The sequence below is a fragment of the Juglans regia genome, chromosome 13 (genome assembly GCF_001411555.2).
Source record: "Juglans regia cultivar Chandler chromosome 13, Walnut 2.0, whole genome shotgun sequence".
Classification (NCBI taxonomy): domain Eukaryota; kingdom Viridiplantae; phylum Streptophyta; class Magnoliopsida; order Fagales; family Juglandaceae; genus Juglans; species Juglans regia.
Window position 1 is genome coordinate 9,844,505 of NC_049913.1, and position 27,663 is coordinate 9,872,167.

General features: G+C 34.1%; 2 protein-coding genes across 3 annotated transcripts in view; one reads left to right on the forward strand and one right to left on the reverse strand.

Annotated features, from left to right (window-relative positions):
• LOC109004331 (probable isoprenylcysteine alpha-carbonyl methylesterase ICMEL2) lies at positions 1-25,841 on the reverse strand. 2 transcript variants are annotated; one of them, XM_035684165.1, is made up of 12 exons: positions 25,829-25,841; positions 9,627-10,102; positions 7,984-8,060; positions 7,778-7,847; positions 7,617-7,697; positions 6,998-7,072; positions 6,387-6,488; positions 6,133-6,273; positions 5,390-5,455; positions 5,130-5,273; positions 795-885; positions 1-375 (listed from the first exon to the last, which is right to left on the reverse strand). In XM_035684165.1, exons 2-12 carry the CDS (start codon positions 10,064-10,066, stop codon positions 214-216), a joined length of 1,449 nt encoding a protein of 482 aa, XP_035540058.1. In that variant the 5' UTR covers positions 10,067-10,102; positions 25,829-25,841; the 3' UTR covers positions 1-213. The 2 variants fall into 2 exon arrangements, with proteins under 2 accessions (XP_035540058.1, XP_018838396.1); XM_018982851.2 differs by lacking the exon at positions 25,829-25,841 and having other exon boundaries at positions 9,627-10,401.
• LOC109004332 (phosphate transporter PHO1 homolog 1-like) overlaps positions 25,463-27,663 on the forward strand; it is a 7,359-nt gene continuing 5,158 nt past the window's right edge. Inside the window, exons 1-5 of the mRNA XM_018982852.2 lie at positions 25,463-26,071; positions 26,181-26,469; positions 26,852-27,260; positions 27,393-27,441; positions 27,542-27,613. Coding sequence (XP_018838397.2) covers positions 25,847-26,071; positions 26,181-26,469; positions 26,852-27,260; positions 27,393-27,441; positions 27,542-27,613 — 1,044 coding nt within the window. The 5' untranslated portion in view covers positions 25,463-25,846. The remainder of the gene's footprint in view (positions 26,072-26,180; positions 26,470-26,851; positions 27,261-27,392; positions 27,442-27,541; positions 27,614-27,663) is intronic.

Sequence of the window (27,663 nt, forward strand, 5' to 3'; positions counted from 1 at the left end):
TGGCATCCAACATACAAATCATATTAGTAACACTTCTTTGCTGAGTTTGTAACTTTGTACTGAAACAAAACCAAGAGAGAGAGAGAGAAGAGGGTTACCTTAAGGAAAGGGTGGAAAGAAGAAATACAATTATCACTATGATGTACCTACAAATAGGAGGGTGAATCGACAAAAAATATGGGCTTTTAGGTTAGTTGCTGAGGGATACAATGGTTAGAATGGGCTGACCCTGCGAGCCAACTGCAACATAAATTCAGGTACAAGGCGCCTTCGAGGAGGAGCCACCGCATCTTTCGCGAGGGCATCTGCATCACCAGCATGAATGATGGCCAATAAATCTTCAAACATCTTATCTGTACCACCTCTCATGGGATCCTGTAGATTACATGCACACGTATAAAACTACATGGTGGTAATGAAAGCGATGTGCACTATTATTATCATTCACTATCGTAATTGTTTCAAGAATGCATGAAGATGATTGATATAGGGACAAAAAAGACCTTGTTGCAACGTTGGAAATAGTAAAAAGAAGGAAAAACCAAGCATTTGAAGCAATTTCGGTGATGCATTGAACAAAAAATAAAGCGTTACGCAAAAGATGAGGATGAGAAAGACCCAAAATGGAAACTATTAGCCCCATCCACAGAAGTGTCTTGTTCAGTTGAAAGGAGCATCTTACACACAGAAAAAGAATTGACTTAAACCGCCCCAGTGGTTTTTCCAATCCACTCCACAAAAGCAGCATATTAATGAAACAAACTAAAATGGAAGCATTTTAATTGCTCCCTTACCTGAAGAAACAAATCTGTGTGAGTCTTTCCTTCATACAAAATTGACTCGGCCTTTACCCCAACTCCTTGAAGAGTTTCAGCAAAATTCTTACTGCATAAAAGAAGATGATAATTAGAGCCCATAACCGTGTTAACCAATTTGCAAATACACGTCGCTGCAAAGCTAATGCATCAATGGAAGAAACAATTTAATGGGACATTGTAAATAAAATGTCTCGATAGAGTCTCTATCAACAACTGTATGTTAACGCATATAATTAAGGCTGTGTTTTAGGCCTAGCTGTACAAAAGAAGATGATACATGTAGCATTATTTAACTGTTTATAATAGCTGTACATGCTGACCTAGCTGTATAATATTCTTACCCATGTATAGATCCTAATTTTTAGGGAATTATACGTTAGACACTAGGAGATCCTGTAATCTCTTCTTTCCTTGTAAGGCGTTGGCTGACTGCCTTCTTTAATGAGAATTGCTACACAGAGCACATCAGTTTTTCCAAAAGCTCTCAGGGTATTTTCACATGCTCTTGGTATTTTAACATGCTCTCGGTATTTTAACATGCTCTCGTGTTAGACATGGAAATCAAATGTGGCATAGACGTCTATGCCACCCAAACTCGCATGTACTTCGTACTTTGTTCAATTATGGTTTATTGGGCAATAAAGCATTTTATTCTCTTGATATTCCTTTTGATTGTATAACATGAAAACTTGGCAAAAGTAAAGTTCTGCCCTTTCCAAATCATGCATCTCGTGCCTCACATTGTTTCGATATTATTCATAGTGATGTTTGGGGGATTGCACCTGTTGTTTCCCATGCGCATTATAAGTACTTTGTTACTTTCATAGATGACTTTAATCGTTTTATTTGGGTTTACGTCCTTCGGGCTAAGGCAGAAGTTTTTTCAGTATTTAAGCGCTTCATTGCACTTCTTGAGACTCAATTCTCTACTAGCATCAAGGTGATTCAGAAGGAAAATACATGTCTAATGAGTTTCAGGACTTTCTTCAAAGCAAAGGGATCATCTCTCAGTGTTCTTGTCCTTCGACACCGCAACAAAACGATATTGTTGAGAGGAAAAATCGTCACCTTCTTGATATGGTAAGAACCCTCTTACTTGAATCCTCTATTCCTCCTCGTTTTTTGTGAGAAGTGCTTTTTACTTTTGTTCATTTGATCAATCGTTTACTCTCCTACGTTAAATAATGTTTCTCCTTTCTTTAAGTTGTTTGACCATTCTCCTTCATACTCTAATCTTCGTGCTTTTGGTTATGTTTGTTTTGTGCATCTTCCTGCTCATGAACGTCATAAACTTACTGCTCAATCTGTTAAGTGTGCATTTCTTGGTTATACTATCCCTCAAATGAGTTAAGTTTGTTATGATCCTCATACTCGTCATATAAGAGTTTCCAAGAATGCGGTTTTCTTTGAAAATCAATATTTCTTTCCATCTCATGTTGAGCTGCCATCTTCATCTTTATCTCTTATGCCTAACTTTTCTGATTCTCCAACAATTGTGAAAAGGTTCAAACCTGGTTTTGTGTATGAAAGACGTAGTCGTCATGAGTCTAGTTCCACTCTAGATTCCTCTTTGCCCCCTCAAGATCTTGGCTCTGCACCTGATCCTGCTGCTAATTCCACCACTCTTCGTCGGTCTACCTGTCCTTCTTGACCCCCTGATTGGTATGGTTTCTTCTCCCCTATCTCTCTAGTAGCTATTTCTAGTAGCTACTTTGTCCTCTAGTTTCATTCCCACTTGCTACAAACAGGCTATGGAACATGAGTGTTGGCAAAATGCAATGCAAGCAGAACTTCAAGCACTTGAGGAGAATCACACTTGGGATATTGTTACTTGTCCTCCTACAGTCAAACCTATTGGGAGTAAATGAGTTTTCTCTGTAAAGCTTCGTTCTGATGGCTCTTTGGACCTGTACAAAGCTCGCCTCGTAGCTCTTGGTAACAAACATGAATGTGGGGTTGACTATGAGGAGACATTTGCTCCTATTGCCAAGATGACCACAGTTTGGACCATCTTAGCTATTGCCACTTCACAGTCTTGGCCACTGTATTAGATGGATGTGAAAAACGTCTTTCTTCATGGTGATCTCCAAGAAGAGATCTACATGAAACTTCCCTCTGGTACGATTACTTCTTCTCCTAATGATGTCTGTAAGCTAAGGCGTTCTCTATACTGGCTCAAGCAGGCTCCCCGGACTTAGTTTGAGAAGTTTCGTAGTACACTTCTTAATCATCTACTGAGGCCGAGTATCATGCAATGTCTACTGCTTGTTCTGAAATTGTATGGCTACGCGGTCTTCTTGAGGAGCTTGAGTTTCCTTAGACTCATTCTACCCCTCTTCATGCTGATAACATAAGTGCTATTCAGATTGCAGCCAACCCCATATTCCATGAACGCACCAAGCACATTGAGGTAGATTTTCATTCTATCCAAGATGCCTTGGATAGACGAGTGATCTCTCTTCTTTACATTTCTACTGATCTCCAGGTGGCTAATGTCTTCACCAAAGCTATGACTCGACAGTGGCATCAATTTCTTGTTGGAAAATTGTTGCTGGTTGACTTACCAGCATCAATTTGAGGGGGGATGTTAATGCATATAATTAAGGCTGTGTTTTAGGCCTAGCTGTCACATGTAGCATTATTTATCTATTTATAATAACTGTACACGTTGACCTAGCTGTATAATATTCTTACCCATGTATAGATCCTAATTTTTACAGAATTATACGTTAGACATTAGGAGATCCTGTAATCTCTTCTTTCCTTGTAAGGCGTTGGCTGACTGCCTTCTTTAATGAGAATTGCTGCACAGAGCACAGCAGTTTTTCCAAAAGCTCTCTAGGTATTTTCACATGCTCTTGGTATTTTAACATGCTCTCGTGGTATTGTGACACTGTAAACAAGGCCTTAGGCCCTTAAGGGACTCCTCGTGACCATGGCATGAAAGTCCCATCACGAGGGAGATACTTCAGAGTCTTCAAAAGCTAGGGTGCATAACTTTTCCCTTTTGTAACACTTTTTTAGCAAGCAGCGAGTGACTGCTCAATGGGAGGGGATCATCTTCAGAGAACACTACCAAGTCCAAGCCAAATTAAGAGGCCAAAACCCCCCCGCCAAATCCACTCTCATCACACCCAACTAAGTTGGCTAAAGCCCTCCCCTTTCCCCCACTCCACTGGAGGATTAGCCATAACAACAGAAATCAAGAAAATTAGCCACAACTCCGGAATGACCCAAAGAAACTACCTTTTGCAGCAAGATTGTCAGCAACTGCCCCCTCGGTATATGGGATTTGGAATTATACAACAGGCCAGTCATGTCGGCATTATCTAAAGAAGAATGAACAATCATTTGAAGGCTAGCAGAATCCATTACCTCAGACTTGCCGAAGGACAGCCTATTTGACTGTCCATTTTTCAAACTGTGACTATGATGGTTCTTTGGCATGGTCACTAAAGCTAAGTGCCCATACCCTCTCATGAATTTTTTATTTTTAATACGTAATCAAGAATTTATCAATACAAACAATAGACACAATATCTCTTGTGAGTTATATGACACGTGGGTCTTTTTATTGGATAACTAGGCCCTTGAGCTCTAGGCTTTAATTTTTTCATGAGAGATGTTAATCATCTCTTTTGCCCAAGAAAGATTGATTGACTTATAAAAAAATTTCCAGACTACGAGTCAAGACACAAGGCAAGGGTTAATTCTGCAACAAAATCACTCTTCCCAAATAGGATCCGCATAAGGAAAAACACTTGTCATTCAGATTTTGCCTCTCAGGACAGTCCGCAGAGACAGAGGTCGGTAATGAAGTTTTCATCATCTTCAGTTGTGACCCACATCCCCTAGACCATCATCACTCGAAACCTTAGACACACTGGAAAAGACTCGGTTCAGATATGGGTCTTCATCTCCTCTTCCGAAGCCCCGTACTCATTCTATTATGTCATCAATCACTAAGCCCGCTACATGAGAGGGAGAGAGATAAAAGAAAAGACTGGTTCAAGGTCAAGTTCTGGGAGAGAGATAAATATATAAAACAGACCCTACTGCATTCATTGAGTCTCAAGTTCGGACAAGAGCTTGAAAATATTTTTTTTCGTAAAAATCCACATCTTCAATCAAGAGTTCAGTCATTCAGTCATATCTTTAACAAATTTGACACTAGTGCAGTAAGTACTGTTACTTTGAAGCAAGAATGTCAGCGATAGAAACTAATCTCAACAGCCAAATGAACCTAATGCACCATTTGAATTTAAATGTAATCATATGCAATAATGGAATTCATTCCAGAGAAATTCTGACCTGGCATCTGAAGGTATGGAGTAATCTGCAGTACCATGAAATAAAATAATAGGTGGTAAGAGGGAAACAGCATTTCTATTGTTCGGATCCTGCACCACTACTTCAGGGGAGAATCGTCGCAGGGATTGTTCCCCTTCCATTATACTGTATTAAATCTTAAAGCAATCAGCTCAAAGAAGTTATTGGCAAAGATTAAGCTGTAAACCAAAACATAATTCAGGTACAACAATAACTTACAAGGAAATTAAAAAGGCATGTACCTTAAAAAAATGGAACGGTACAGACCTCGATTATGGAAGTAATCTACTAGATTAAACAAATTGTACCTGTTTGTGGATATTACAAGGAAAACTGTAAGATAATTGTAAATTTTATGTCGAAACCGCCAAAAACATAAGATACACAAATGCTTAAAAAAGATAATGCAATGGATAAAAATATCATAACTAGAATACGACAGGCTAATAGATAATCATATCTTGTTTTCAATTATAAAGTCTAGCAGCTTATGTCACTTATACTTGGATGAGCATGATATGAAGAAATTGTTGTTAAGCATTATTGCATTATGAAACCCTGAAGCTAAACCTAGGCAAAACAACATCAACAGAGTTGATCCACCTTAACACCCCAATATCATATTCAACTCTGCACTTCGATTCTTAGGACTTTTGGAGGAACGCTTAGAAACAAAGACTAAGGAAGTAGGCCGAAATGATATGGTGAATAAAAAAAAAGGTTCATATTTGACTATGGCATTTGATCACATAAGACCCAACATACTACAACATGCATCAACCAATTATGACCTCCTGAAAAACTGATTGATCACCTTAATCCTATGGGATCAAATTTTAAGGGGGTGTCAAGTCATCATAAGCATATAATAGAGTGTGCTTGAAATAGAAGAAGTTCCATGAGGTTCAAAAAAACATATAATAGAGTGTGCTTGAAATAGAAGAAGTTCCATGAGGTTCAAAAAAACATACAACAGAACACTTACCCTCCAGATAAACCCAAATAAGCCTTTATCTGGGAGACACTCCAAGATGTGCTTTCTCCCTCACCGCCTTCTTTAATTGCCTGCTCCAAGATTGTGCAAGCAGCAATATGTGCACCAGCTGACTGTCCCATCAGATAAATCCTACAAAAAGGAAACATTAGCAACATCTTTGTTAGGAACTCCTATCTCCCATCACTTTCCCCACCCATAAAGTCATGCTTTAAATTTATAGAAAAATGTGAAGAATCTAGTACCTATCAGGATCCCCTCCATATTCAGCAATATTTTTGCACACAAATGAGATACCTTGAGATGCATCTGTTACCATATCACTCATGGTCCCTTGGGGGAAATTCCTGCATTAATTGTCAATTTCGACCAATGATAGTATGAGATACTGTCACACATGTCAAGCATTTTACAAAGAAATCACAAGGGTGCTATAAGGATATAAAATGCAGCCAACAAAAAAAGTGGTGAGAAACAAATTAAAAATACGGTGAGACAAAGGAGATGGTAATATATAGTGCTGATTGCTGAATGATGGAAATTGGGTACCCATCTCCAGACAGGTGGCCTTATAAGGTTTTTAGAATGTAGTAGTCATTTTTTCTTGAGGAGCATCCACATATCCTAATAGCTATCATCTAATCTGCATATTGGCAACCTTAGGACACTAGGGAGAACTCTTGACCCTATAAAGAAATAGAATGTTAATTCATTTCTGATAAAAATCATATAGAGGCAGTATCACAAACAAACAAATCTCAATATACTCAAAGAAATTCGTCCAGAACAGTCTCTCTGGCAAGATGAGATATATTATGTACAACAATGAGCTGTTGCATGGAGGAAACCATATCACCTGTAATCTATGCATGCCACTATGATGTCTCTTTCTGATAACTGTTGTCCTAAAAGGCAACCCCATGCTTTGTAACTGTAGATATTCAAAAAAAGCCTCAAAACATGTTAAGGATAAAGATAAACAGGCATATGATGCACGAAAAAACAAGTAATTTTGTGAAATCAACATAATCATACAAGACTACTCTGCTAACAATTAAACCCAATTTAATAATTACGTGAATCACAAGCCAAAACAAGATTCAGACATTTAAAACACGCATGTGTAATCATCTTACTCAGAAAAGCCCCTTTCAGTTTGTTACTTGCTCCCAGACCTACCTATTCATACCCTTGCTATTATTGTTTCATCTTCTGCTTATGCAAGTACTTACCAAATACCATTTCAAGGTCAACGTTAGAAAAACGTATTTTTATTGCATAATTTAACAGATGACTTCTTTTTTTATTGAAAAGGGCGGCGCCCCAAAATTTTATTCAACAACAGCCTCAATAATCACTCTATTAGCTGCTTAAGGGGTTACATATCTCCACCAAAAACTTTTCTGCTATTACTATTTTTATTAGACTTCCTACTGCCACTTCAAACATTAGCTATCAATGAAAACATCTCTCACCCAATAATCCAGGCTCCACCAGTTACAAATGCAATGACTGGCTTTGGCCCATCACTATTTTTGGGTAGATACAGATCCAGCCTGCAGATCAAAATTTAAACAATTCATGCCACCCACCATATACTTGAATTTAAATGGGTGTATAATTTCATTGATATTACCTATTTCTTGGCTGATCACCATAAACTATGCTTCTGCGAACTTGACTGGAGAAGAAATAGTAATATCCAACTGCCAAAAACAAGCACACTAGTTATTCTCCAGAGAATTGGACAAATGTGGCATACACATCATTGTCTCTATTGTGTGCAAGTAAAGACTTGGTATGCATGAAAAATTTTGCAGCAGAACACCAAATGTCACAGACCTTGAAGAAAACCTGGGAAAAGTAGTAAGGAGTAACAACCAAGGGCAAGAAATCTTGTAATCCATCTGTAACCTACCCTGAATAAAAATAAATGATTAGAAAGCTCCAGTAATTTTGGCATAGGCTTGATAAAGCATCTTGAACAATCATCAAAGCAAGCAAACTGAAATTCCAAATTCCTGGAGGACTTAAAAGATAAGAAAATTGAATCAGAGCGACCACAAGTTTTCTCTGTTACCCTTTCATTGCATGTAAAAGTGGTTGGGGGTGGTTAACTGACCTACATGTTAAAACCCCACACAATAGATTATGTCTTCTTACTAGCTCTAACAAGTTCATATTGTTCCAATATTTTACATTATTTATCTTCTTTATATCTTTCTCAATGTTGACCTTTCCTATCTCCCTTAGAGAGCCTTCATATGCGTAGTCTCAGTTGCCTACTTCATACATGTTTAGACCTTCATCATCATATCTCCGTCACACAGTCACATATAAATGACACTTCTGGTTTCTTCAGACGGAAATAATTTAAAAGTGACATGCAAGGCATCTAACTTTCTAGATCTTCATCCCACTTTTGTTATCCCTTTTTTATAGGTAATCAAGAAGTTTTATTCATAAGAGAATAGGCATTGTCCAAGTACACAGGCCTTTTCTATCCCTCTTAGAGAGCCTACTTTTTATAAGCATTCCAATTGCCTACTTCAATACAACTTTAGACCTTCATTATCAGATTGCCCATGGCCTCTGTCATGTGTTCAAAAATTTATTTTTTTATTGGCACCAGGTGTTCGGTAACAAAGTCTAGACTAATCCGGGGGTGCTGTCACATGTTCAAAATTTTAAACAAAATTCCCCCTTATTTACATATAGAGGTTGCTTCTTGCTTTCTTCAGATTCAATTACTTTTCAAAGTAACATGCCACATATAATTATGTGTGGTATGTGGAATGAGAATCTCTTACTTTGATGATAAGTCTAGTCATAGTCAAATATAATCTTTCCTCAGAAAATATAAATGTCCAAATTAACTACAGATAACAACAAGCAACCTGTTTGCAAGGATGGCCCTGATTAATAAACCCCTAGTCAAATCAGAAGTGGCTAAGCATAACTTTCTAGGGTTGGCAACGCAATTATTGTTGTTCCTATCTATGACCTCAACAGTCTATTTCGAATTTAGAGGATGAGATTCAAATCTCAAACTCTTGAACTGAAAGCAGTGGTCTTCTGGAAACAAGTAACAAATATACGAAAGGGAACAACAAAGAGAAGGTAATCTACAATTGGGTCATTTTTCTCATCCCCCTCCTGCAGTTTTCAAGAATAACTTTAAAACTTCTCTAGAAAGCAAGATTTTTCAGTCCCAACTTCTGGCCCAAACAATTGACCTTCAAGACAATTTCTATCTTTATGTCTATAGAATAAACAAAAATTCAACTTTCCATACTAAATCTAAAAGAGTACTGCTATCTGCTAAAAACTGAAACATCTCAAGAAATGTATAGCCAAATGAGAACGAGGGAATGTGCTACCAAAAAACATCATTAAACCATAACATAAAACGACCATTGCCATAGGGAAACAGAGCAATCCCCCGAGACTACAAAGACCAAATGAAAGAATTCAGAAAATTGTACCCAAGATATCTCAAGAGCTTCAAAGTCAACCGGGTCAGCAAGAACGTCTCGGCCGCGGCGTGCCCGACATCGCGGCCAAAGGATTGGCGGCGATTGTCGCCTCTGGAGAGTGGACAGAGCGAGTTTACGCTGACGGTCCGCCGCCGCCGCTGCTGGTAGAAGCAGTTAGAGCTACTGGATGTAGCGGTGGCGGCGGCGGTGGTGGTGGTGGTGGTGGGAGCCGAGTAGCTTAAGGCCCTAGGGAGGATGGGCTTTTGGGAAATGGCTCTGTCATCTTCAAACGACGAAGAAAAAAGAAGACTGCTCGTTGGGTCATCCTCTCCTCCCCTGAGTAACATCGTGGAAGTGAAAGTAGAAGCAGGCATGGCTGAAGGGGTTGGTTGTTCCAACGAGGAATGCGAAGCCAGCTTGTTGGTTATGGGTAGGATCGGAGATCCCATTTTTTTCTCTATTAAATATGCAGAGAGAGAGAGAGAAGAGTCGAAAGGGGGGATATGGCAGCAAATCTGAGCTGGGTTTGTCCCTGTTCAACTGTTTTATTGTAGGATCGGGTAAGCGAGCAGAAGTGACGGAGCGGTGGATCAGGATCCAACGTCAAAACCGATGGTATATGGTTGTCAAAATCCACAAACTCAAGTTTTTGTATGCCCTGACAGCGAGAGAGCGAGAGAGAGGGCCAGAGGTTGTTCATTGGTGGGAAGAGGGGACATTTGGCTATTGCCGGATGGACATGGTATCCTGTCGTATCCATTTTTCAAACTTTGTATTTGGAGACGTTGTGTTTATTTTTCCTTTGTTTTGTTCACTTTTCTTTCTTTCTTTCTTGTTTTTCCTTGTTTTCTGGTTTTTTTCCTTTCCTCGGTTGCTTGCTCTACTCAATTTGTCACTTTGCTTTGGCAGGGGGAAATAAATATACAGAATGCAAGTATGTAATAATTGAACTAAGTTCTTTTATTAAACTGTTAGTGATAAGATCTGAGTCAGCAATAATACTTGGACAACTTCTTTTTTTTTTAAATTCTATTTACTTTTATATAAAAAAAAATATTAATCTATCTATAGTTACATATTTATTTAAAAAGCATTCCATGAAAGGTTAATACTTTTTTTAGGCGAAAAATAGTATTTAAAATAGTTTCATAAATCAACCCTTTTAATAAAATAAAAACTTAAAATGTATTATTTCAATTGATAAATTATAAAATTTAGAATGAATAAAAGTATATTATCTTCCCTGAAAATCCCACTAAAAGTTTCCTTTGAAACATTTCATAAATTCAATACACAATAATTAACTCTAAAAAATAATATTATTTTTTCAAATTTCAAAACAAAAATTATATTAAAAAATTATATTATAAAAATTTTGTAACTTTACAATATTTTTATTCAATTTTTTCTTTCTTCTTTTTAAACATCTAATAAAACATCTTAATTTCAATCATTTTACTATTGTTCATAGATATACAGAAATATTTTAAGTATCTAATAAAGATAATTACAACACCCTGCCCTCTTCTCAATCCATACGCCACTGAAAATAAAATATATATAAAAAAAATATTTTGACTTGTGTTTGGAGCAATGCTTTTATAATTGTTGCCAAAAAACACTGAGAAAATCATTTATACAATTCCTCTAACATGCTCAAATAATCAGATACACCTAATTTGAGACACCATGCTTTCCCTTGGAGTATGTAGAAAGAAAAATGCTCCTTGTCACTCAATTTGCTCCCTTATTTTGATACCTCATATATTTTAATTTTAATTTTTACTTAATAGTTAAAAAAGTAATTATTAATGTATTGATTTTTTTTTATTTTTTAAAAATATTTTAAATGATAAAAAAAAATTAAAAAAAATAAAAGTATAATTTTAACATAGCGGTAAAAATGAGCAATGCTACTCAAACGAGAGAGTAGTACTGCTCATGTAGAAAAGACTAGGTGGTAAATCTAGAAACGGACTGAGTTTCAGAAAAAGCCCAGCTTAGTTGGGCTTTCTTTTAGGCCGAGTATTGTATTATATCATATATGGATTGGGCTGGATTGACATCTAAATGTGCAAAGGTCGATAGGCAAGTCGATCCAATATATAAATAGAGCCATTTTTTTTTTTTTTTTCTCAAGGATCTTTAACGAGTTAATTGTTTCATTTACTATAAACGGATGATTGAGTATAAAATATTTCCTTCTCCTTATATAATCTAGAGGATGAACTTAATTAAAGATTAGGAAGGCCAGGAGATCATTTGGTGTCTAAACAAACTCGCAAGGTGAGAGTCTATAAATACTCCTAAGATAAAAAGTCGTAATCTTTAAGGCTTCGTTTGGATCCCAAACTCATCTCAACTCATCTCAATTCATCATTACAACTTTTTCAAATCTCAATACAAAATATAATAAACAATTCAACTTTTTCAAATCTCAAAATAATAATAATATTAAAAAATAATATTCTAACAATATTTTATCATCTCAACTCAACTCAACTCAACTTACTTCAACATCCAAACACAACCTAACTAAACTTACTAAGAATATTAATAATAAGCACAAAGGTTCCAATCATAGAACTAACTACCAAAGAATAGCCAAGTCAATGGTAAAAATAAGAACTCGTAATTAAGGTCCGGTTTGGTTAGCCAATACAAATGAAAACATCTAATCTGGAGTTGTACCATACAGTAGTTTTGGCTATCTAAACACAATTATATTTCACCTCTTAAGTTTTGAAAACATCCACTTAAATGAACAGTAAATCAACAGTATAAAATAGTGAAAACTAATATGAACAGTGCGTGAACAGTGCCAAAACTGACGTAAATAGTACATAAACAGTGCTCAATTCGGTACTCTATAAAATAGTGGGACCCACGACTTTTTCAAATCTCAAAAATTAAAAATTATCTCGTCACATCTCACTATCCAAACACATATTTTTTTTTACAAACTATTTCATCTCATCTTAACTTAAAAAATCTCACTACTATTCAAAATATCTCATATCATCTCATCTTAACTGTATATCCAAATCAAGCCAGTTCATTGTGGAATCCAGTTTTAACTTTTGATTAAGCATTCTTGAGTCGAGTCGAGTCGAGTCTCGTCCCGTCTCTTATTAGAATTAGTCATTAAAGTTACGGAATGAAAATGATATGATGATCACGAGGATATATAATTACGTACACATGTTTTGGGGCTGCTCAACTAGTTGATCGAACACCTTACTCCCACGCAAAAGTCCTATCTATTTACTTTCCAAATTGCAATTGGCAAATACTTCAACCATTAGAAATTAACAAAGTAAATTGATATAAAAACCTTGCGGTCATCTCCTTCTTTCCTGCATAAAGTATTCAAAACAAATAATTGAAGCATGGGGTCCTCAAACACCCAAAAACTTCTTACTTTAAAGTCGGTTCAATCAAATTATAAAAAGAGCTTAGCTATTGTTTGATATAAAAGGTTTAAAAAGGGTTTGATCACTTTTTATATTATTGCATGATATATATTGATATATATATATATATATATACTAATTAATTAATAGAGTAGTACTTAAGAGTTAAGACCTTTTCTTCCCTTTTGGATTGCATTTTGCATCTCAAACTATATATTACGATCTAATTTTCAATTTGCACGCTAAACTATCTTAATTAAGATCTAATTAATCGTTAGCATCGATTAAAAACAGACACGTGTCGGAATTGAATATCGCATATATCGATCATTCATGACTGAGTTTGAATGCATCATGTATAAAAACCAATTAGGTCATGTAGCAAAGTGATGAATATGTTGCGGCAAATCGTGAGGAAATTAAGCATTTAGCTCGTCACAAATTACATACGAAGTCATGTTAATGTGATCTCATGATGATCAGTACCTCATATAATTAAACAAGTGACTATATATATGTAATACAGCTAGCTTGCTGTGATTAGATTGCCCTATATAGTGCAGTACGCTTGGATATATATAAATATATATATATATATATATATTGCGTCTTTGTTTCTTTTTACGTTGAAAGATATAGTACTAGTTTCTACTTTTGGGGAAAACGATCGAGAAAGAGATGATCATTAAAGTGATCATCATCGATCGATCGATCGATGATCGGGACGTTGATCATAAAGACAATATTATTGCTTAGTGCAATCTTATTTGTTTGACGTTAGCTTGAAAAGTTGAACGAACGAACGTAATTGTATTGTATTTGATGCAACCATATATGCTACGTGCATGCAATATAAATGAATGAGATTTCCTTTTGGAGAAAAAGCCGGACGTTCATCCTATATATTCAACTTTTTCCATCTTGTACGCACTCTCTACTCGCGTCTGCCTTTTTCTTGATGGTTTGATGATGATAGCTAGCCCCGGCCGGCACCCTTTTTCATCATCTTTTCGCCTTTGACTGCAATAATCCTTCGTTTTATCTGCTAATTTGGATGATTTTTCTTCACATTTATGCATGCATGCGATCTTGATGAAGAAATAAACCGATCCATCGAGTTATATATATATATATATCGATCTTTATATGAAGCCTCATGTTTTTTTTTTGGTAAGAATTCCATTAAATATATATATATATATATAGTTATAATTTGTATATATGCAGTGCATGCATTTATGTAAAGTACTTTTGAGAGTGTTAGATTTTTGGAAGTTGTAAAAAGCCTTGAAATGAGAGATCTAGTGCCCCATCAGAAAAGAGGAAAGCAATTTGAAAGCAAAATGCATGCCAAATATTGCTGGTGTGTGCGGCACGTACGTCAGTACTCATGACTCGTTTAAAGGCGCATTTGCAGTAGTACATAGCAGCTGGATGAAGTTTAATTTGGAACAAGCGCATGATTCCTAGCTAGCTAGCTAGGAATTATGGATCAGATCAAAACGCTATGATGAAAATATGATCTGGATCGTAGAATGTTTAGGGGTAATTAACATTAATTAGTTAATCATCATTAGTTATGGGTGTGTCGACCTAACTAGTACTGTGAGAATTAGACCTTCCTTTAGTAAAAGAACATATGATCTTTATAAGTAAAAGGTTAGATTAAATGATAATTGTTAAGTCTCGTTTTGATACAGAAGCGATTTCATCTCATCTCATAATCTCATAATTACAACTTTATCAAATTCTCATACAAAATATAATAAACAATACAACTTTTTCAAATCTTAAAATAATAATATATATAATATTAAAAAATAATATTCTAACAATATTTTTTTCAACTTTTAACTTTCATCTAAAACTATCTTATCTCAGTACTATCCAAAAGGAATCTTAGAATAAAAAGACTGTTCAAATTAATTAAGGAAAATGTTTCTAATTAGCCAAAAACTTTCGAGAAAAAGTCATGTATTCATGAAAATGTACGTACCTAGCTAGCTCAGTACGTTATGATCTAGGAAAGTTAATTACGGTTTCATTATTAAAAGATTCATTAATGAAAACACACACACATGACATGACATATATATACATGCTCATAACATGAGTTATTATGATTTATGAAGACGGGTCGTGAAAGATCTATAGAATCTCTCTATGTTGCACAATTCGAAATATCTTATTCTCTTTCCATCCTTGAGCTGACTTTGTATGTGTGTTTGATCAATTGACTTGCATTTTGATCCATTAGTATGTCATTGTTTTCTAATAAGAAACTGGAGAAACTCCATGCAGGAAGATTAATTCTCTCTTTGTAAACATAAAAAAGAGAAGGAGCTGAAGCTGTTGACATAATCATCAGTACTACTACATAAGGATATTATAAAGTGCTGGAGATAAGAGGAATACGTAAACTTCTTTAATGTAGAAAAGAAAGAAAAAAACCTTTGTATAATTCAAAGTGTGCGTACGTCTTCCTTACTCCTCCTAGTCCTACTCACTTTTTTGTTTTTTGTAAAACATAATTGTTGAGACTACGTATTCTGTTAATTTCTCCTTGCATGCCTATGTATAGACAATATTGATGAATAAAGGCTGATTTGATTCAACATTCAGTCATGTTTGATATATCATGAGATGCACAACTATTGAATCAAATCGGTGGGTGACTAATTAAGCAAATATCTTCTTAAGGAAATAATTATCAACTCGAAGCATTCCACCATGATTCTTTCCCTGATTGCAAATATCATGTTTTTTTCCAACTTTTTTCTAATTATATATAATCGAATTATCAGCTGTAGATCATCATATCACTTACACAAATAATGATCAGTCTAAACAGTTGAAGAAAAAATATTAATCCGCATCTATTTTGCTTAGATTTGATGAGAAATAGTATATATATATATATATATATATTAATATAAACAACCAGCTCCCATACAAGCTTATAAGGATCAGATTAATGGACTTCAAAACAATGAAAAAGAATGCTCCAATGAGATTAGCTTAAACGTGATGGATTAACTTAAACAATGAGATTAGCTTAGATATGATGGATTAAGTTGGCCGCCTCCTGATACTCCATTAATCAAAGTGATTGATTTTGCAATATAAATTAATGATAATAATTCATGCATCCTCGCGTGGATCGAATAGTTCCTCCCGTATGACGAAGACATGGATAAATTAATGAGCATTAATAATATTCACACAACATATTTCATAACACATATTTTAAGTGAGGGTATTTTTGCAAATTAGCGATGTCATTTTTATAAATATTTTACTAAATTACCATTTATTTTAAAACATAATTGTGTAATGCAATGTCGTGAAAAATGATGTGTGCTTATCATTTTTCTAAATTAATTAGGAGGATCATCAACTGTGAAGACTATTTTAATGGATGCTTATTATGTAAGCCATTAAGCTTTTCTGGCTGCGAATAGGTTTGGAGAAACATAGATTCCAATATTAATCCATGAGACTCCCCTCCACATGCAAATCCAATTAATGGTCAGTGCATGCATGATTAACACGTCATCAGTTCAATTAATTTTAGTGGGTTTTTCCCTAACGCGTGCGTCGTATTGCAATCAAAGAGGATCATATCTTCTAATTAAGAGATCTGGGTTTTGCCGGCTAATAAGGGAAAGAAGAGGAGCTGATTATTACGCTTAGAACTTGCCAAAAAAAATGGCAACTAGATAGGAAAGTGCAACGTGCAACAGAACGATCGATCTTATCCAGCTGACTATATATATATTATATATATATTTGTTCGATAATCCGTACACGAAACGATTATGTATATGCACGTATGTATATATAACTCATGCAAAAAACTATAACTAGCAAATGGTTGTCATTTGCCAATTGATCGATGTAAAAGGGTCGAGGCAAAAAAAAAAGTGATAGAGCCCATTTGCCAGTGGCGGGATCCCAATCTGTCTATTCAGCAGTCTAGCTGTAGTGGTACTACATTTCAATCAAATTCCCATATCCAAAAGATAAGTTTTTGGAGTGCATGAATTAAACTAAGATGGTAATTTACCAAACTATTATATACATCTCATGTTACATGAAGATAACGTTGGATTGTCCTTTTTTTATTAGAGAGAGAAAAAAAAATAGAGAGAAAAGATACCATTAGAGTCTAGCAAATGGAAAATACTTCCGTGTGGACGACTTTCTATCTAGTAATAATTTGTACAAGTTTCAAATATATAAATTATTAAATAGTAGATCTTATCATAAAAAAGTATAAAATGAAATTACTTTTTTATTGAAACCCACTTTTTAACGAATTAAGTATCTAATTTCTAAGACTATTATTCACAAAGTTGGGAAAACTGCGAATTAAAGAAATTAGAATTTGCGATTTATATTCTATGATGTGGGGCTGTGGTTATTATATATTAAAAGAATTCCACACTTTGGTATATAGGTCCAAGAAAAATGGAATATGGATGCATGCCTTGGGCTTTTAAATGTAGCCTTGATCAATTGAAAGGAGTCCCATCTTTAATTAGCTCACATCTATAATTGCAGGAAAAATGAACTGAAATAAATTCTATATTATATGAGCCATATATATGCACTCTATATGCTATTTCCAAATGAGGAGGTCGACTCCAATTAAGAATAATGATACATACAGTTGTGAAGTGCGTAAGCTTTATGCAGTCGTTTTGAAAAAAAATAGTCATTATTAAAAAAATTAATTTTTTTTTATGTGAATCTTTTATTTATTTATTTATTTTTAAATGTATTGCGTGATTCTTGCATGACTGTAACTATTATTTTTCTTCAATTAATTATTGAAACTAAATAAATCTCTCAAAGAGATAAAGATATGTAAAATAAAAAACAAATATATACAAAAAGAAGCAAGCCCACTTACAAATTGGTCCTAAGATTATACAATGGTACTCTTGAATGTTTGGATATAAGATTTTTTGAAAAAAAAAAATCTTAAACTTAATAAAAGAACTTTAAAGATCGATCATGGGTTCTACTTGAGACTTTTCTCTCGAAACATCTCAGATACGACGCTCATGTACGTAATACTATTGACGTAGTACGTGTCTGCCTGTCACTTCATTAACGATGTTTTTTTTTTTTAAATTCATACTTCATTCAATTCATCAAATGAAATTAGTGATACAACAGGAATCAGTCTACATCTAAAGAAGAAGTAGGGTTTATAAGTGCATTCATGGCAAGCACGTGGGCTGCCTTGTTTCCCTCTCTACGTATATGGATTGCTGACCAAGTTTCAAGAGTGCTAAGCTGACCCTTCATATCATCAATAATCATTCCAGTTGAAGACTAATTTTCACCCCTTCCATTGATAGCTTGAATTACTTGAAGGGAATCCCCTTCCAGGATGATCTTGATGAGGCCCAGGTAGTTGCCAAGCCAGGAGGCTTCCAAAGCACCTATTGCTTTTGCTAGGAACGGTTCAAGATAAAGTGATCTGTTTAGTCTTGAGGATGCCACCACTAGTCCTGAATGATCTCTCACTATGATCATGATCCCCACTTTGCGCTTCATTAACGATGTTATACCTGTGTCACACGACCTAAGATATTAAAAATGGGATGGGGTAGATTCTAATGACATATATTTATATAAATTAAGACTTACCACAATCTTGTTTGGTTAGTCAATTCAAATAAGATGAAATGTTTTATTAAAAATTGAATAAAATATTATTTTTATTTTGAGATTTAAAAAAGTTAGAATTATTTATTATATTTTGTATAAAAATTTAAAGAAGTTATAATAACCATATAAAATGAGATGAGATAGTTTGATTTTGTGAATTAATGAAACCCACAAAACCAAACCAGCTCTAATCTTGGAGAGCTCAAGCATATATGCATGAAAGTCTTGATTACCTGTCTCCCTCCTTCCCTTCTTTACCCATCAAACCACAGATAGATTCTTGTTGTATAGAAGAAGAAGAAAAAAACAAAAAAAAAAAGGAACTCATAGCTAGTTTTTTAAAAAATAAAAAAGGAGCTAGCACGTACAGTAGATGCCAAAACAATGATCATCTTAAATCTCACTAAATAAATATTCTGATTCGCTTACCATAATGTTTTTAAATCCTAGTGTTACGTGCAATATGGGACATACGATTTTTTATATATAGGCTGTTCGATCCCCTGGTATTTTACACCTGAATTCTGCAATAGTACTTACTACTGTGGGAACATACAATTTTATTGGAAGCTCCATGAAAACTTTGATTAGATGGTCGACATATGGTACTAATTCATTGGATTGCGATCGGCAGAATTAAGATTGAGATTCTTAAACACATTGAAAGAACAAATCCTTTTCAGCATGCAGTCCATTCGAGGCTGACAATTACCTAAAAAAAAAATACAATTCGATCGTACAGCTTGATCATGCATGCATGCATGCATGGTACTAATTCATTCATTAAATTCAGTTACATATCACACCCATCCAAATCAACTTTTCCCAATATTATCTATAGAAAATTCACCTTTGGGAGATCAGAACCAGAATCCTTTACCTGCATTTGCCAAACAATGGTATGATCCTTCAGCATGCAAGATGCAAAGTTGAGCATATAACTGAGAAATCCAAGGTGGCTATCTCATCATCTAACTCTCTGCAAATATACATATATATCATGACTCTCTCTCTCTCTCTCTCCCCCTTAGAGATAAAGCTATATATATATATATATATAGGGTAGGAAACTAAATAATAAAAGAGTGTTTATGCAGGGAGTATATGCTAGCTAGCTGTTCATCCATTGAGAAGATTATCAAGATATATGGAGGGATTTGTTTTCAATCCAATATCCAAGGAGAACCAAGCATTATATGTGGATCATCCCATAGGAATATAAATTTTTTTTCATCATGCATGGCATTTAATTATTTTTGTGAAATACATCATTATCAAGAACCATATGCTCAGAATAATCTGACGTTTGCTTCAGTTTGATAAACTAGTCACACTCGTGCATTATATTACATATTTGCATAGGGAATTAACATTATCTTGGAGGATCAGGAGGGATGTGTGTGTGGTTCAAGAGTGCATGGAATCTCATTCTTTTTCTCTTTCTTTTTCTTTTTTTTTTTGGTGGCATGATGAGCTCAGGTACTTCATGGGAGCACTCAGACACTCATTTCACAGATCAGTGATCGATGTTTATCTGTTTTAGGATTAAGTCATAATTTCCAGAAGAGGATCGATCTCCCCTACACAGAAGTCATGACCACTATTGGCCAAATTTTAGAACCATGAGGATGGTAAAGCCTAAAATAAAATGTTCAATCCAGATTGCAGTTGTTTGTAGTTCTTTAATCAGACCTCTCTTGTCTAGCTGCTTGCATTGACCATCTTGAGGCCTAAGATCTTTGATCCACCAAATTACAGGGCATTTGGGGTCAACCCAAATGTTTGTACACGATGGAATTTAAGTTCTTTTCTTTTTACAATATGGAAAATAAGATGATGATAATATAATTAATTAAAAAGGAAAAGACAGATCCATAGGTGGGCTTGGGTCGCTCTGCAAGGGCGCACCCATATATGCTTTCCAAATCAGACCATCATTTTCTTGGTTTGTCATTGGTTCAACGGACAAGAAGGGTTAGATTTCATAGGTAAGCTTTTCCTCATGTCCTTTCAACAGGAATTATTTGGTGGAAATACATGTTTCTTTTATTCAAAACTATTCAATGGAGTTCCCAAATATAACTACCTCTCGAGATGGTGATTTGCACACTGAGAGGTATTTTCAATTATTCTCATATATTTTTAAACATTTTTTAATTTTTAATTTTTGAATTTAATCGTTATCTAATCATTATCCAAACACAAAATTCAATACAATTTTTTCAAACTTTTAAATAAAACACAAAAAATAATACAATTTTTTCAAATTTTAAAATAAAAATAATAGTAAAAAGTTATTTAAATGTAACATCTTATAAAACATCTTAATGCAAACTATATTATTACTATTTACAAATTATTTCACTACTATTTATAAATATTTTAAAATAATTTAAGTGTACAAACTAACCCCTTACCCTAGCTCCGTCCCAAAAAAAAACACTACCTTTTAAGTGTTTGTCTAGCTAATTAAAAGTTTCTACTTTGCAGGCGTTGGTGGTGACTCATTTATTCTTATTTTATTACGCGTTATTAACTTTCTCAGAAATTTAGTACTATTAGAGAAATGCTAAGTGAATCGATAGTTTGATCCATGGTTTGATCGATTGTGTTTTTTTTTTTTTAAAAAAAAAATAATCTTAATGATTAAGAAAGTGATTATTAATGAATTTATGTATTTTGTTTTCTTTTTTAAAAAATATTTATAGATGTTTAAAAATAGATAAAATAAAAGGGAAAAAAAAATGTCTTTATCGGTCTGGCCTGTTATCGGTACTAGAAGCAGGACTCTTAGTATTATGAAGAGAATTACATAATATTGTTTTTCAAAGATGTGATACATTAGATTTTAGAACTCTTTTTACTATGAAGTAAATTTAATGTATCATATCAAGTTCTTAATTTTTTATAATTCTCTTTGCAAACCTAACATTTCTCTAACTGTTTTTATTGACACTATGTTAAATCATTAGTTTTCCTAAAAATTAAATTCCAAATAGATTACATTTTTAACCATCCATGGAGTATTATCTTGGAAACTCATGGCAAACCATATTTTTGATATGGTCAGAATATTAATTAATTGTTATGTTCAATCATCTCTTACATGCAGTTACATGAACATACAGTAATGTTTGACTTGTAACACATGAAATTAGTCATTATCATAATATCTATCTATATTAATATGCAAGAAGCTTATAATGGTGGCTGTCAACTAATTTAATGCAAAGTTATGGTACAGAGTGTTAAGCAATTTAATTAGTAGAAAAAAGTTTTGTGATCATAAAAGAAATGTAAAAATAAATAAATAATATTATGATAATTAAATATTATAGTCACAAAGAGATTTTATAAAAATAAATTCATAGATTGACGTGACTTAATGTGATCTATTAGATTTACTTTACAATATGAAATACTACATAAAAACACGTCAATTTGTGAATTTACTTTTGTGAAATCGTTTTGTGGCTGAAGCATTTGTCTAATATTAGTGCCTACACCAATAAGCTTTTGTATAATTTATACACAGTAGTTACTATTGGTTCCTGTAGCAAAGGAATATATGCATGAAGAATGAAATAGGTGGGACAGATAAAAGAGGAAAAGAAAAAACAAATAATGGCGTATCTTTGAGTCAGCCAGCCACCTTAGGCACTGTCAATTTTCCAAAATTATAACACTGATGTTGGAATTCATGTCTATGAAGAAAAAAGATGAGAGAGAGAGAGAGAGAGAGAGAGATTATGAAATTATTTTTAATTATTTATTTATTGATTTAGGTGGAAGCTCTCGTGATGAGGACAAGTTGGCAATAGATGATGAGATCAATGGAATTAGAACAAAGGAACAGAACATGGAACCTTTCTCTAAGAACCACCCACTTTGGTAGCTACCCAGCCTTACTATATGGATATTAATTTCATTTCTATAATGTTATCCCAAGTACATATTATTATGGGAATGTTATCCATATTTATGCTTTAAGCATAGGGATAGTTGGGTAAGTTTAATGGAAAGTAGATTGGAACAATATATATATATATATATATATATATATATATGTTCTTAAATGGAGTTCACCATTTTTAAAAAATAAAAATAAAAATTCTGATAAATAAATTTATTACATTTTTTTTTTTTTTTGTTATGAGAAAAAAATACAATACACAGCAAATCAACTCTCCATTGGGATAATGAGATGAGATTAGATGAGTTGATATGGTTTTTAAATAGTAGTGAGATTAGACTGCGTTTGGTTCACAAACTCAGTTGAGGTCAGTTTAATTTTAAGTCAAGTCTAACATCCAAACACTCAACTTTCAAATTACTAAATTCATCCCAACTTAAAACCTTCTTACACGTGGGACATACAACCTTTTTTAACTTAAAACATCTTTATACATGAGATCCACAACCTTTTTCAATTTCTCATAAAAAGTATTAAACTCATCTTAACATCCAAACACACTTAAACTTAGTTTAGATGGGCCTCACAAAACTTCCTACACTACTCAACTCACTACTATTTATAAAGAACCCAACTGAGCTAAGCTAAGCTCAACATCTAAACGTAGCCATAAGAGTTGAGTTGAGTTGAGATGATTTTTGAAAATTTTGTACGTTTGGATTTAGAAGTAAGATGATATAGTTTTAACTTTTTAGAAATTTGATAGATATGGATCCAACCAATTATTGCATAATGTTTGTTTGAACTTGTTTTTATTTATAAATATATTTATAAATAAGTAATAGAAATTACCCATCCAAATTTTATTTTTTATAATATATTTCATAATAATATTATAAGTTGACAATATTTTTATAAAAATATTGTGCTTAAGCATTTTTCATTTTCAAGTACTAATGGTCATTTTGCTCAGCTTTTGAACCTACTTTATGCAAACACCATATGCCTTTGATGATTGAAAATTACTCAGATTTGTTTTGGCAATATTCTATCCTATAATAGAGCAAAGAAAATGTTTTGTCTATATATCTATTTTATAATCTGTCTCATATAAAATCACTTTATTTTATAATTTAATTTTTATAAAAATTACTTATGGACCAATCATTTATTAAAATAAATCTACGTATAGACCTTTTTTTCGTGTATGTAAATAAGTAATTTATTGTGAGACCCATTATAAAATATATTTTGTTTATAATGATTTTTTTATTTATAAATATATTTATAACTATTAGTAATTAATAAATTACCAATTCAAAAAATTGAATGATGCCCTTAGACAACGTCCACTCGATTTGGCTCGAGCAAACATCACACAAATTATTCGCTCGAAGAGTCGCTCGTGATTGTTCGCTTGAAATTTTGTTCGAGCGTGACTCGAGCGAAATAATGACATTTTGTCGATATACAAAAAAATTTAAAACCATCTTTAAAATCTCACATTCACCATTTTGATAGAGGTGAGTTTTCCTTACGAAATGAGGTGAGATGAATTCGACAATGTATCCAAACCGGGTCAGTAGTCCCTTATCTCAGGCGTCCTCAATTCAATCAAAAGATTCAAATATCGATAGACAGTAACGTGAAAAGCACACCCACTTGTCATTCGAGGTGGTCTCTTGCGTTGCCGCATTCAATTGGAAATTGGGAAAGAAAGAAAGAATAAAAGAAAGAAAAGAAAAGAGAGAGAAAGAGACAGATAAAAGCAGAACACAAATGAAGGAAAATAAACATTGTATTACCAAAGCCACATGATGTTGGTGAATGGACGAATGTCAAACGCTGATGTGGGTAACACACAGCCACATTATATGGGCTATGCTACCGGTAATGGATGGAGATTTCCTTCTTGATTAGCAATAATTGTGCATGCTGCTTTATTTCTTAAATTCCCATATTTTTTGTATTTACTTTTTTGTATTTTTGTATTTCTCATTTTGGGTTGTAATGGAGGGTACTATTCTACTATATTGTTCAAACATTGAGGAATCACCATGATACGTAATTTGACAGTTATTGATGATCTTATATAATCCAAATTACATATTAATTAAGAATAATTATTTTCATCAGTCACTATTCATTACTCTACACCTTATGAAAAACACCTCACATCCTATGAAAAAAAAAAACTGTCGGGTGTGGAAGTGAATAGTAGCTGATGTATAGCAAAGTTCATTAATTAATATCAGTATAATTCCTTATAATTGAGGGGGGGAAAAAAAAACATGCATGTATTTTAATGAAAATGGTGATGGAAAATAATTGAGTTATCCTCTTTTAGTGGAGATTGAGGTGGTCTAATTAGAGCTCACCTTTGTGTGCTTATATCTTATTTAGCCAATAAGCTTGTTTCTCAAATGAGCAGATCTTGAGGCTCATAGGCAACTTTCCTATCAAGTGTCTAAACTTGTTTTTCAAAAACATCTCATCTCATCTCATCTCATCTCACCTCATCATTACAACTTTCCCAAATCTCCACACAAAATAAAATAAATAATTCAACTTTTTCAAATCCCAAAACAATAATAATATTAAAAAATATATTTTAATAATATTTTATTCAACTTTTTAACTTTAATCTCAACTCATCTCATCTCATCTCATCTCTGAAAACAAACGAGCCCTAAACTGCCCTTCTTGATCTGATGCTTACTACATGTGGAACAGAAGACCTTGTAGTAAATCAAAGAAGCATCATAGGCAGGGAATTAGGCAAAAAAAAATGACCAATTATGCCTTCTAAAAGGTCATTCTTATTCATGCGTATTGAATTAGGCTTGACCCCACTCAAATCCGCTTTAAATTCAAACCCTCTTTTCAAAATCTTCGTAAGACATGAGAGATTGATAGCCCGGAAGTGGTCACATCTGGTGGCAGCATGGTCATATTCCGGCGAGGCTGACCACCATACCTTTCAAGTGGGGGGAGCATAGGACAGTATAAGTGCAAAGGATATTTTAGAATGTGCTGTAGAGCATCAATCAGTTCCCTCCTTACTTTTCCTTCCCCATAAATAATGTCATGATGTGCTTCCATTGAAACACCCTTACAAGGAAGGCTTCACACATCAGATAGAACCACTTCCTTTTTTCTCTCTCAAAAATCAAGGCACAGAGTGAGAGTGTGTGTGTGTGAGAGAGAGAGAGAGAGAGAAGATGGTGAAGTTCTCTAAGCAGTTTGAGGGCCAGCTTGTGCCTGAATGGAAATACGCTTATGTTGATTATTGGCAACTCAAGAAAGACATCAAAAAAATCCATCTCCCTAACATTGACAACACACCCACCTTGGAACAGAACAACTCTTTACCCAACACCCTCTTTTCCTCCCTTATGAGCTTCTCTTTATTTGGCCACCAACATAGAAACCATGAAGCAATTCATGTACTATTTTCTCTCTTATCTATTCCTACTTTACACACTATATATCATTTATATATGTTTATTATTTATTGATATGCATGGACTAATGTGGTCTAGACTCTACTATCAGGTTCATAAGAAACTCTCTTCATCGGCAAGTAAGGGGGATATGTATGAGACTGAACTGCTTGATCAGTTTGCGGATACTGATGCTACCAAAGAATTTTTTGCATGCTTGGACCTGCAACTTAACAAAGTGAATCAGTTCTACAAAGAAAGGGAGAAAGAGTTCCTGGATAGAGGGGAGTCCACCAAGAAACAAATAGAGATCCTGCTTGAGCTCAAAACAGCATTGCAACAACAGGGCAAAGGAGCTATTGCCTCGGAGGATTCCTCTATTTCATGCACCATATCAAGTGGTACATAATCAACTTTGTCTCTTTCAATTGCAATCAAGATGATTTTTTTTTTCCCTAAAGAAGTGCTTCAACTTTGACCTGTGGTAATTCAAAGGGATCCTCACATGATTCATTCCTGTCGTTTACTTGTCATGCATGATATCCCATTTGTTAGGTCAACAGAATATATACATGCACACAAATATGCATTCCCATAATATGCTTTCCCATGTACAGCCCACATTTTTTAGTTAGTTACAGACTTACAGTAATCTGAAACAACATAACTTCAGTTATACCATAATCACATGATTTTTCACCACTTTTTGGCAAAGAATCAGAAACAAATCAATCTAGTTTAATTAATGATCTGTATCTTATCTCGGTCACATGGCTGCTACAGATGAGGAATCTGTCAAGGACAGAACTGAAGAAGAACAGCTGCAAGACAACAGAGCAGATGACACAGAGAAATATGATGTCCCATTTACGAAGTCTCCTAGATCAGATGACATGGGCAAATCGATGCGGATGAAAAAAGAAGATGAGAAAATGAGGACACTCTCAGGACCTGTTATCAATTGCCAAGGAAAGAACTTGAGGATAAACATTCCTCTGACAACACCCTCTCGCACCTTCTCTGCAATTAGTTATTTAGTCTGGGAAGATTTGATGAATCCGTCTTCAAAAAAATGCGGTCCAGAAGGCAGTAAGCTTCATGTTAACCGAACAAAGTTGCATCATGCAGAGAAGATGATCAGAGGAGCTTTTGTTGAGATCTACAAAGGGTTAGGCTATCTCAAATCTTACAGGTATAATACTCAAAACGTCCAATGCTTAAAAAAGTCTTCAAAAGTTTAAAAAGCTAAGAAATCCGAGCTTTACTGTTTGATTTTGATTTTAGTGAGGATCTTACGTGTTCTCCACAATCAAAATGATTTCAGGAACTTGAACATTCTAGCTTTTATAAAGATTTTGAAGAAGTTCGACAAAGTAAGTTAGATGGGCGACTTTTAAAGTTTCCTTTAAATCTTCCATTATCTATGTTGGCATATGTGAAGGAAAAATGATTTATCTTGGTTTTTTCTTTCAGGTCACTGGAAAACAAGTTCTTCCCATTTATCTCAAAGTAGTAGAGAGCTCCTATTTCAACAGTTCAGACAAGGTAAAATCATTGGGCCAAAGAAAAGACTACCAACCGAAATATCTTATTTC

Coding starts and splice junctions, on each gene's coding strand:
- LOC109004331 (XM_035684165.1), bottom strand. CDS start 10,066: ATGGGATCTCCGATCCTACCCATAACCAACAAGCTGGCTTCGCATTCC. Junction 7,848..7,983: donor TTTCCCAGGTTTTCTTCAAG/GTCTGTGACATT, acceptor TGTTTTTGGCAG/TTGGATATTACTATTTCTTC. Junction 6,274..6,386: donor TATGGAGGGGATCCTGATAG/GTACTAGATTCT, acceptor TCCTTTTTGTAG/GATTTATCTGATGGGACAGT.